At 50.5% G+C, this 12,325-nt stretch overlaps 1 protein-coding gene across 1 annotated transcript in view; it reads left to right on the top strand.

Moving 5' to 3' along the window:
- Nup93 (nucleoporin 93) overlaps positions 1-835 on the top strand; it is a 99,386-nt gene extending 98,551 nt beyond the window's left edge. The window contains exon 22 of the mRNA XM_052166512.1: positions 560-835. Coding sequence (XP_052022472.1) covers positions 560-670 — 111 coding nt within the window. The 3' untranslated portion in view covers positions 671-835. The remainder of the gene's footprint in view (positions 1-559) is intronic.
- Positions 836-12,325: the final 11,490 nt, after the last annotated feature.

Here is a 12,325-nt window from a genome sequence, read left to right as displayed (position 1 = left end):
ATCACTTGGAAACTGGGTTCTCCCCCCATCCCACCCCATCCCCTCCCACTTACTGGAAAGATCTGGGTTTTGATAAAGTGCTGTGTTTTCAGAAAAGTGCCCTGTGTTCTAAAGGGAGAAGAGGAGGGAAGTGGGAGGAGGGACGAGGAGAGTGACTTGGATTGCAGGGACACAGCCTGCAAGGTGGCCTTGCCAGGGCTCTGTGGGGCACTAGACACTCAGGTCCCTGTGGAGATGATAAACAAACCAGCTAGGAGAGAGGGAGGCTCAGGAACCGGGAGCAGGCCTGCAGAAGCTCCAGCCGTGTAGAAGCTAGCCAGGCGTGCTAAGGTGAGGCAGCTTTCTGGCAGTCTCCAGCCTCTGTTCAGTCAGAAGCTTTGACACCATGTGGAATGGGGCCCAGGGGACAAGTTTTGTTAAAGGGACATGAAGCTGGGCTAATGTGGCAATGGAGGCTGAGGCGTTCCTGACATCGAATGTGCAGCACAGAAGAGCCTGGTGGGTGCCTCCCCTGACCCGCAGTTAACCAGTTTTCTTGTCTTGACCTCTTTTCTCTCAGCAACTCCGAAGTCAAGCCAGAGCCCTGATTACCTTTGCTGGGATGATACCGTACCGGACGTCTGGGGACACTAATGCCAGGCTGGTGCAGATGGAGGTCCTCATGAATTAAGCGCTGTGTTTGATGGGGCCTGGGACTGCACACTGTCAGTACGTTAGGCACATGGGCTAGCTGGGGTGGGTTTCCAGTTTTGTTTCTGTTGTGTTGTGTTTTGTTTTTTGTATTATGTATTTTTGTCAATACCAATAAATTTCTTTGATTTGTATTTCTTTTAAACATTCTTTTTCCTTTTTTTTCCTTTAAAATTTTAGGTTGTTTTCTTGTTTTGGTGTGTGTGTGTGTGTGTGTGTGTGTGTGTGTGTGTGTGTGTGTGTGTTTGTATTTACTTGGGAAATATTGTCCACAGTTGTTTTGGGGCCAGGGAATGAGAGCGTACGTAGGTGTGAGTCTGGCCAATGTGACTTTAAATGATTAAAAAATTACCCACCATGAGCAAGGAATCAAAGCCTTTGGACTCCCATTCACTCAGATGCCACAGTCCGCAGAGCAAAGTCACTGTGCATTTCCACAAGTGCAGTTGAGTGTGAAGCCGGCCTTGGGTGGAGTACCAAGTGCTGCTGTTCTCTTGAGTAGCCTTTGAGGTCATCCAGCCCCACACCACCCCTCATTCCTCAGCCAAGGGTCCAGGTGATTGGTGTGCGATCCAGTGGTAGATCAAAGCATGGGCCTGGGACTGCTGGAATAGAAGAGGTTCAAGTACCCAGCTCACGGTGCAGAGTGGGCAAGCCCATCCACTCCTGCTCTGCTGAGAGCTGACTTCACACTCCCCTCTCGTAAAGAACTTTTAAACCTCTCTCCTTTGACACTCAGTTGATCTACTTAGACTCATGAAAGCAAGCTCACCGGCTCATTCTGCATGTCTCACATACAGAAACCATTTGCATTCTAGGTATTTGGTCCCTGAGCAGTAGTTGTCGTCTGTTACTGACCCTACTTCTCCCACAGGTCCAATAGCCCTGAACTAAAGTAGAAGGATCAAAATGAGCCTTTGCTCCGGTGTCAGCCAGTTGAGCAAGGTCTGCTCTTCAGGAACACGGTTTCCCATAGGCTTTCCTAAAAGGATTTTGTCCCAGGGAGAAATCTCTTATCACAGGATAGTCACTTCCATATCTTGTCCTTTGGGAAAGGGCTAATGGATCGATAATGGACACAGATTTCATGATCCATAAAGGGAATTCCTCCTGGTTGTGTTCTATCTTCCTTCTTTGGTCAAATCTTGTCGGTGGGCCCCAAACCTGAGATTTATTGTGCAGTCACAGAAGGCAAGTCCTGTAGGCGCATCTGAGCAAGGTGTATCTCACTGTGTGCCCCAGGAGCTGGCATGGTGTGATGAGAGTACTCCAGACTTCCGTAGCATGTAACTTTATTTCTTTATTTCTTTTTTTAAAGATTTATTTATTTTATGTATATGAGTACATCATTGCTGTCTTCAGACACACTGGTGGAGGGCATCAGACCCCATTACAGATGCTTGTGAGCCACCATTTGGCCCTGGGAATAGAACTCGGGACCTCTGGAAGAGCAGTCAGTGCTCTTAACTGATGAGCCATCTCTCCAGCCCCCTAACTTTATTTCTTAAAATGACTTTTTTAGCACAATGCGAGAAGACTGGAGTTGGTTGTGGCCTCTGTGACTTGTCTCTTCTTCACTCCGTAAGAATCAATTGTGAATTTGTCTTTGCTTTATGCAGTCTGGCTGCATATAGAACTGCATACATGTCCTGCCAGAAACCAGATGAGACCAAAAGGCAAGAAAAGCAGCTGCTTGGATAGTGGTGTAGTCAGTGGCCAGCAGATCAGGAGTTGGTTTGGGAGACCTTTGTGGGAAGAATGAGGTACTGTTCCGGAAGAATCAATCCTCCCACAAGCGAATCACAGCGCTTGTTCTCTGTGCTGATTCTGTGACTACATGTGGCATGCTGGGCCTGGGTAGAGCTAAGAACAACTTGAGTTTGCAAGGCATGACATCATCAGGGTCTCTTGTTCCCAGAAGTCGTGCATGTCCATTGGCTGCATGACTCTGTGGCAGATTACTAGTTTAATCCATCTCCACTCATTTGTTCAGAGAACTAAATACTCACCTGATGCATTGTGATTTAATTGTTTGCCTGGAGACATGAGAAAATGACTCTCGGAGTCTCTTGTTTTCCAGGGCTCTATTCTTGAACAAAATCAAGGGTGTTTTGAGTCAGACAGGGTAAGAGGCTGCCTCAGGATCTTATAATTAACTCCTGGGGACATCATAGGGGAGGTAAGAGTGAAGAGACCCAGCACCTTTCCTGGGCCCGGAGATTTGCTCTCCCCCCCCCCCAACCCCCAATTAGTTTTTTTTTTCCTTCCTGTTCCCAAGTAAACTGCTAAGTAAAGTTGGATAGCTTCAAATGAACAGTGAGGTGGAGCTGGGGGACCCTCATAGAGCGAGTCTTCTGGTTTTGCAGCTCCTGAGCTGGGAAGTTCATTGAAGGGCTGGTAGCTTCTTCATACTGGAGGCAGAAAGCAGACCCCACAAGTGCACCATGTAAACTTAGACTGGGGCCCAAAGGAGTCAGGTGGTTACAACTGTGATGCTTTAGCCCTGTCATTTTAAGTCCTAGGGTTTAGGATATTTTAAGCAAATAATTGTGGGTCTTCCCACAGCCCCCAGTATTGCCTGATTTAAATAACAAAACAAAGGCGTGTTTGTTCTTGCCTAGTTTAGTTGAATAAATGCTCCTGGCCCAAACCCTCAAGGCTAGCTTAGCTGAATGTGCCAGCTCCTCCTGCTCTAGGCTCCACACCCATGTTTTTCCTTGGGCATCAGAGCCTCTGTCTGTAACTCATTGGGTAGTTCATGTATCTTGCCATGAGTCTATTCCTTTTATCCATGCCATTCATGCCTGAAGCTTGCTACAAATAGACCCCAGACTGGCATGTTGCCCTGAGCATGCTAAAGTGGTGTTGACTGACTGGCTACAGGGTGAGCTGAATAATCCCTCAGGTAGGGCAATGGGTGAAGACCCCAAGACTGAATACTGTTGCATACGTAGGGGTAGTGTGGGCAGAGACCCAGCATTGCTCTGGCATACATTGTCCCTGGCTGCCTTTGCCCTTGAACATGCGTTTCTTGGGCACAAGGCAGGTAAAACCTTTAGCTGTCGACATTCACTGACTTGTTGCAGTAGGAAGGGCTTGTTGCAGGTCTGGAAGGGGTATCTAGCTCCAACGTAAACGTAGCCTTCTGGGGGCCCCAGAAGACCCGGCCTAGCCTTTTAGTGGCAAAAGGTTGTATGAGCTCCTTCATCAGGGGACAGATTTAGCAATGAACACAGAGTCACCTCTGGGCGCAGATGACAGCATCGGTGGCAGTTTGTTGTGCCTTTGGCTCTGCATCTGCTGGCACCAGGAGCTCTACAGCTACTTGGCTAAGCCTCCTTTGCTGCCATTTACACCTGAGAGGTAGCAAACATGGCAGCAAGACGAGAAGGCAGTAACTAACTGGCCTTCAGGCAGGTTGACTGACTGGGACAATTGGGGGGTCCCCCAGGGCCTTTCTCCTGTCACCTTCCAGATGTTTGTCCATCAGGGGCTTCGAATGCTGTTTATGCCAGAAGGGGGAAAAGACAAGACACAGTCCTCACTTGGTGAATAACTTGTGTTGGATTGTGATGGACAGATTGTCTACTTTCCTCTTAGCCTTTCTGATGTCATGCTTGTGGGGTGGGGGGAATGGTGGGAGAGTCAGTGTGTGTTCGTGTGTTCCTTTCCGTGCAGTAACTTGTGTGTTTGCTCTGTTCAGGACGCTTCCACCCCTGTCTATCCAGTAAATGCTCTCCCAATGCACCATGTGCTCCCTTTGTTCTGTTCTTCAGTGGAATGGGAACTCCCTAACTGAGGCTCCCAGAAGGTAACAGAAGTGCCTCTCCTCACCTCGGGCAAGGGAGCTCCTCAGTACTCCTGAATGTAAGGCTCCTCAGGCCTACCTGGCCCCTAGTCTCTGGGTCTCTCCAGTCACAGCCATCTGCTTCTGTAAGTAGAGGACTTCTGTCCCAGCTTGGAAGCTCTGAAGTCATTAATGGCCTCAGACCCAGCCCTTTGGTATCTGGGGAACATCAAATTCAAACTGTGGCGACAATAAACAGCATTTTGTTTGCAAAGCCAACAAATGGCATTCTGGGGCTGGGGCCCTTTATTTGGGGCCCTCAATGGGAAGCATTAGTGAGTCAATAATGAGGGCTAACTGTGTCTCAGCTGTCAGGAGAGGTTGGGCCTGACCTGGGACAGCTGTTTCTTGACAGTACCTGCTATGTTTTTAACCAAGAATACTGTAGCGGTCTGGGCTCTGGTATTCCGCCTGGGGATAGATGAATGACCAGCCGTATAGATTGGCCATGGCTCCTGATGGGGCCCTCAGCTGAGCAGGTCCCTTGGAGGCAGACTGCTGATCTCAGAGTCTTAACCCTGTACCCACGCCCTCGTACCCCTTATGATGTGATTCATGATGTGCCCTGGACTTGGCACCTCCTGGATCCAGGCTGGCAAGGCAGTGTGTGGCCTTGGAAGGGACACTGGTGAGTGGGTGAATCTGACAGAGAGGACTCCTGGCGCTGTTTCTTGAAGCGTCTACCTTTCTCATGGAAAAGTTCTGAGTCTACCTGTGGTTCCAGCTACTTGGGAAGCAGACACAGGAGGATTACTTGAGTTTAGTCTAAGTCAACTAAGACCTTGTCTTTATAAAAAGAAAGTGGAGATTGTTTGGCCCACCATGAATATCACTTCAGCTCTTCCTTAGAAATGGCCGGGTTTCACTATAGAAACCCTGGAAGCAAATAGACTGGTGCTGGGAAGAGAGGCCCAGAGCCCGGGAGCTTCACGGCAGCCCTGTTGAGAGCTGTCCCCACTGCTCCGGAGATTGTCGGGAAGGTCCTTCTCAGTTGTCCTGCCTGTCTCTTTCTCCATTAGTGCCACACTAGAGTCATCCTCCTCCATGCCTCTAGCACTCAACACGTAGAGTGGGATCCTGCCGTGAGCTCTCGAGCAAACTGGCTGGCTGTTTAATACTTTAAAGCAAACAATTTTCTAAAACATGGATGGATGTGCGGCATGCGGCCCCTTTGGTAGTAACTGCAGCCGTCCACATTTGAAAATGCAAACTGCCCATGACTGATGTGAGAGAGAAGAGACAGAATCAAGCAAGGCACTGGAGAGCCGAGCCCTGGACACAGAGCATGTGCTGGGGGCAGGGGGTGTGGACATCCTATGCCACAGAGCTACGGTGTGGCAGAGCTCTGGGAAGGGCTGGGAGCTCCGTTCCCCTCTCCCCGGAGACACCTCACCACAGGGAAAGCAGGGGTATCAGCTCCCTCGCTCTTAGATCCTAGGAAGTCAGTGCATCCAAGCAACTCGGTACCTGGAGCCATCACTCCGGCCTTCAACAGGTAAAAGTCTCCTTGCATCCCTCTTGTCCCTGCCTTGCCTAGGTGGCTCTCAAAGGTGATGGGGGCTTCCCTCTGCTGTTTGGCATACTTCCTTCACAACAGGGTTTCACGTGGGCTCAGGTGGAGTAGCCCACACCAAAGTGTGTTGAGTGCAGCTGGTGGTTCCTGTATTTCCAGGAACTGTGGATTGGAGATTGCGATTCAGCAAATGTGTGAGCGCCTGCCCAAGGCCAGACCATTGTCGCGGCTCACGCCATGTCCCCAGTTTCCCAAGGCCTGGTCCTAAAACAGAGTCACTGCCCTCTTCGGGGGCAAGCAGCAGTGAAGGGGTCTCCTGTAAGAGAGTGTCCTGATTGATTTCAAGCCTTCTCTGGCTTCTCTTGAGCTCTAACCTGGAGCCCCGAGGCTACAGAGCCTGGGGCAATTTGTGAGGACATCCCTGTGTTTGAGGATCTAGATGTATGTACAACAACAGTAATAAGAAATGCCACAGGAGGGGGGCACGGAAGGTGAAGATGGCCGCGGTGGTGCACACCTATAATTGCAGCTATGTAGGCTGAGGCAGGAGGGTTGCAAGCCGGAGGCCAATCTGGGCAACTAAGTGACAGGACCCTGTCTCAAAACATAAAAGGACTGGGATCAGGTATCTCAGTGCTGAGTGCCTGTCTGCCTCCTACAGGCCATGGGTTCAATCCCAGCACTGCCCTCCACAAAGCGGGCAAGATGGAAGGCAGGATTTCCAGAACTGGGGATGGAGGAGCTAACTGGGGTGGGAGGAGACCCACAGAGGCAAGCAGAAGATGTGTGTGACACCAGGTCAGTTCTGGCCTGCTCCCACTTCTCATGCTCCAGGGGTGCAGCACGTGTGTTCACGTTTCCTGTGAAGCAGCGGAAACCGAGGAGAACCTGGCAGAGGTCACAGGCCTCATGTTCATCCCTTCCCTGGCCAGCCTGGATCATAGGGTACCTGCCTTGTTCAAGAGGTATGTGGGGGACCAGGAGGGGAGCAGGGAGGGTGACCCATGAGGCAGAGAGAGACGTTGGGTAAGTGATTTGAGACGACTGTCAGTGCAAGGCAACAGTTGCCATGCTGAGGCAGTGAGTTAGCACAAAGCCTGCAGGTCAGCTTCTATCTCCAGTATCTAACCAGAAGAAATAGCTCTTCCGAAGCCGCCTGCAGCATAAAGGGAGTGTTTGAAAACTTCCGAGTCAGCATTCCTTTAGCTAGAAGAGCCAGCTTCTGGGCTGCACTGCCAGACCTCCTGTCGGCTCCAGCCCAGCAGCCCCCAGCCCTGGTGACACTGGAGGCTCTAACTGTTGCTCTTGGGGTCTTGCTGCCATCTATCTGGAGGGGCTAGACACTAGCTGGTGTTTTCCAGAAGTTTCTCAGGTGATTTCCTTCCCCTAGCAGGACCAGGAACATCGATCTGACTTGACAGGGAGTGGTGAGGTAGGCCTCTCAGCCTCTAACACACGCAGCCCTTTCCCCTACTCTACAGCACAATAGTTGCATAAAAAGGTGAAAATAAATTCAGCCCGGCTAGGAAAAAGTTGACCAAGGTAGGCCCATCAGATCATCTTGTTCGGTGTCCCCACCATGGTAAAGACCACCCATCCACGCGGCTTTTTAAAATGACATCAGACGTAAAAAGTTGTCATATGGGGAGCAAAGTAGTCAAGATCGTGTTTCAAAGACATCACAGGTGAATGACATCTGCTGAATCCCTAAGCCCAGACCTAAGATGTCCGTCCACCTGCTCCTGCTTTCTTGTGCCTCGGAGGACTGGGGCCAGCTCTCTAAGAGCCTCTCAGTGCCTCAAGTCCAAGCTTGAGGCCGGCCTGAAACCTTCAGTAGCTTCCTATTGGGACTACACTGTGGGACCTGTCCCAGCCATCATGGACCCAGTGTGGAGCCAGCGTCGAGCTCCGCAGCCTGAGCTCAGACGTCCTCAGCAGCTGTCCCCAGGTGCTGCAGGCCAGGGGTAGGAGAGCTTCAGGGACTCCGAGGGCTCCAGGAGAGGGGCAGATCATGCAAGCACCGTGTGCTGCTCTCCTAGAATTCTCTGAGGATTTTCTGAGTTTGCAATCCAGTCCCTCGCCTGCAAACACAGCCAACTCTTTTTTCTGCTTGGAATCTGAGCCGCCTTGTTCCACTTTTGCCCACAGCTGTCAAAGCGGCTGCTCATCAGAAAGCATGCCTTCAAACTAATCAGATTAGTCGAGGGGTTCATTTTCTCACACCTGTTTTTCATGGTAACTGAAGAACTGAATCCAGAAACACTCAAAGCCTTTCTGCTTGCAGAACACTGTGAATGTCCTTCAAAGCCCCTGCTAGATGGTCAGCCCACAGAGGGAAGGGTCTCTCCAGTTGTCAGGTGGTGAGACTGATACCCAGGTCTCAAAGTATGGCCAGATCCCTCTTCCTATTCCCTCTACAGCTCCAGAGTCAGGCTTCGCATAGAGCTAACCAGGCTTTTCAAAGCAACTCTGAGGTTATGTTTCCAATGTCCCTGTTGCAGAGGAAGGTCATGAGCTTCTGGGTTCCAAAATCTCGAAACCATTAAGCTTATAATCCCAGTGTTTGTGAGGTTGAGGCAGGAGAATTGCTGCAACTTTGAGGGTAGCCTGGGCTACATGGCAGTTACCAGACCAGCAATGGTTATATTGCAAGACTGTCTCAAGAAAACTAAAAAGTTTGAGCCTGGTGGTGCACATCTGTAATTCTTAGCACTTGGAAGGTGGAAGCAGGAAGATCATGAGTTCAAGACCACCATGTCTTAGAATAAAAAAGCCATTATGAGCTACACAGTAAAATCCTGTGTTGTTTTGTTTGGGGACTTGTGGTCTAGGCTGGCCTGAACGTACTGTGTAGCTGAGGATAGCCTTGAGCTCCCAATCCTCTGGCTTCTACCTCCTGAGTTCTGGGATTACAGACATGGGCAGCCACACCCAGTGAGACTGCTTTAACAAAACAATAAAAATCTTGTTTAAAAATATACCTCTGGAATTCAAATTGAGACAGAATGGCCATGTCTCCCCCCGCCCCCCACTCACCTGACTCCTGGTTTTGGGGAAGAGTTTCCCAGAAAGTTAGAAAGCTAAAGGAGCTTTTATAATGAAAGTCTAGGCACAAGAGAAGCAAACAGCTGAATCACTGGTTTCCTGGCAGAGTCACTGAGATGGAAGAATTTACCTGTTACTGGAAACCTGAGTTCTTTAGGTTTGCTTTTCAGTTTGTGTAGCTGCAGCAGCGCAGAGCTCAGACCAGCCCTGCATTGAAAACTGCAGCTAAGCATGCATGGAGGGCTAAAGGGTGGATAAAGGCTTACTTCATTTGAGACAAGGAAGGTGAGTCAACTCTCACTCAGCAAACAGGAATCTATTCAGGATTCTGTTTACCTTGGCTGCCAAGAAGCTCCAAGCTTACATTACCGTTCCTCACTCTTTTCTTTGAGATATTACAAACACCTCGTAGCATCCTTGTGTCAGTCAGAGGAAGCCACCCCTTTTCTGAACCCACAGAGTATTTGATCCAAAGATTTTATGCTTTTGTGCTTCAGTTATGACTCATGGTTCTGGGTCCTGAATTGCATGCATCTGAAGGCACTGACATAATTTCTTCTGCTTATGCTCCAAAGCAGTTGGATTAAGTATCAGTACTGCATTGCTCATACCTGTGGAGCCCCATGGGGTAAATAGTGGCAAAACAGTTAATCTGTCCATGAAAGAAAAGAAGCCAGGAGTCCTTCCTCCCCTTGGTCTTAGCCAGAAGGCCAAGAAACAGTCAGGAGTCCTTTCTTAAAGCATGCAGATGTCCTAATGTCTGCCCATTTCCCCCTTGTATCAGCTGGTCATAGCTTCAAGGCATGTTGGTGTCCAGCTGCTCTAATACCTGTCCAGGTAAAAGGACCAGAATTACAGCAGGTAAACCTTTGTGTTCTTCAGGGCTCTATGGGAATCCCAGCAGTTCAGCCCTGTTCTGGCTTTCCTGGGCTGCTGTGGACCTGATATCTCTGTGCCTTCTCTGTCCCTACACTTGAGTAGGATTTGGGTCTATCTCTCTTCCGGGGAGTCATCAAGTCTGTGAGCCCCTAGTGGGCAGGGATTCGGCTCCATGTTTGTGGACCCTAGACCTCTGCATGGTTCTGGGCCTTCATGGGCAGCTCCTGGCCAGGGAAGATGTCTGCCTGGCTTTCTCACTATCTCCATACTGGAGGAGCCACGCCCCCAGAAAGGAGCCACGCCCCCAGGAAGGAGCTACGTGATTCTGGTATGGTTGCTGCAGCTGGTGTTGTGAATCAGGCCGACGAGCAGCTCATCCTCTTACCCGGCTATTTCACGACACCAGGGTTGCACCCTACCCATCCTCTCCAGGCAAGCGTCGTGGGACCAACCGGACACAGGAACGTGGGGACAGGGTGGGCTGGGACAACTGACTGTGAAAGATGATGTGCAGCAGCCCATAGCATCCCTATCACACATCTCCTCATGATCGCCCGGGAAGCTTTAGGCAAATGCCAGGCTCTGCCCTCCCCCTGCTCTGCCCAAGCCCACGAAGGCTCAGAGGCATGATCTCAGAGTTAGCGTTCCTGAGAGCCTCTGATCTGTGTGCAGCGCGAGAAGGAAGCAGGTGGGCCCAGGGCTCCGAATTGAGCTGCTCCTTGTTCTTATCTGACCGTGTCGTGGCATCTGCTGGCCCTCCCCAACCCCACTCCTTTAGATTTGATGTACCCCACTCAACTGCTGCTCCTGGCACCCAAACACCCAGGACAGAGGCAGCTCCTCATCCTGGTATCCAAGGCTCCTCCTGTCAAGGATCCCTGCTCATAAACATCTTAGCCCACGGGATTCTCCTATCCCACCCTCCAAAACAAACAAACAAACAAACAAACACACCTGGCTTCATACAAAATGCTAATACTATCGTCTCTGTCTTCAGGACACTCTACCATCTTGCCACTTGTAAGTTAGTCTATGAGGCCCTGGGTTCTCTCTCACGTCCACACCCTGCCTGCTTGGTTCTAACACACACAGGCCTTCCTGCTCTGTTGGAAGCCCAAGCCACATTTTGTGCAGAGCCTTTGCTCTTTTCCTGCCTATCCCCGCCCCTTCCTCTTGCAGTTCCTGCTCACATATGGGTGGCCTAGCTCATATGTGAGAAACTGCAAGATTTGCCTTCTCAGAGAGACCTAGTCATACCTAAGGAAAGCTTTATTTTCTTCATAGCACACGTCACTAAGTGTATTCTGATGACTGCCTGTCTGTTTATTGCTGCCTGCCTCTCCCTCTAGAATGTGAGCCTCCGGAGGACAGGGACTTGTCTTGTTTTGGGGAGGATTGGGGGTAGGGTTGCTCAGTACAGAAAATTGTGTGTGTTAATTACCTAATAAGCGAGGTGAAATGGATAGATGACCCCTTCAGCCTGCTGTCCCACCAATCCTCTGCTCTTCCAGCCAACCCACCTCCTCCTCTGCTCCTGCTCATTTTTCAGCCCCACCCCCACCCCACCCTGCTTATCTTTCCTCTCAGCCCCTGTCACCTGTGAGGTCCCGTTCTCTGCAGGTGCCTCATGCTCTGAGCTTCCAGGCTCAGGGCCTGGTATATATGGGGAACTTTTTGAGAGGCCTCTGTAGCCATGAAGATTGCAGGCTTAGCATTGGGAGGTTGCTACCTGCCCTCCTGTCCTCGCACTCGGCCAGAAGATTTTTTTTTTCCTAATCTCTGAGTCTGTCTGGTCCTTGGCTGGCCCTGGTACAAGTGTGGCTCCTGCTTTGCTTGCTCACCCAGTGGGGAGAATTGATCCAAGGCACCCCTAAAACAAACAGAATGGAAACTCCTTGAGGTCCAATCCCAGGACTGTACTCGGAGTGGGCGTCCTGTGTCCTCTCAGAAGCTGGATCCTGGATATACGGCATTCCATCAGTCATAAGCGGTCCTTTTTCAGGGTCTGTGCTTTGGCACAAGGTGTCCAACAGTCCCCAGCTGTCCTACTGATAAGCCCCTCAAGGGATCCAGCCTGAACCTCATTCTACTCCAGAGAGTGCAGTGGGGCAGCAGGTTTCGGAAAGCAGCCTCACACCCCTTCCAGCTAACACGAGTGCTTTGTAGAAAGGAAGAACTTAAGTGCCAAGGTCATTCAGCAATTTCACAGCCTCTTACTCCTGGCTGAAAACCAACCCTGGCCTCTTCTATCCCAAGATCTCTATCAGGAATTTTCCGTAGCTGCCAGCGCACAGTGTGTTGGAATGGTGTGCAGATGCTGGGTGGCTGCGATTTTTGTCAAGTAGCTGGCA

Source organism: Apodemus sylvaticus, chromosome 21 (assembly GCF_947179515.1).
Source record: "Apodemus sylvaticus chromosome 21, mApoSyl1.1, whole genome shotgun sequence".
Classification (NCBI taxonomy): domain Eukaryota; kingdom Metazoa; phylum Chordata; class Mammalia; order Rodentia; family Muridae; genus Apodemus; species Apodemus sylvaticus.
The sequence above is the reverse complement of the archived record's forward strand: the minus strand, read 5'-3'. Positions and strand labels throughout refer to the sequence as shown.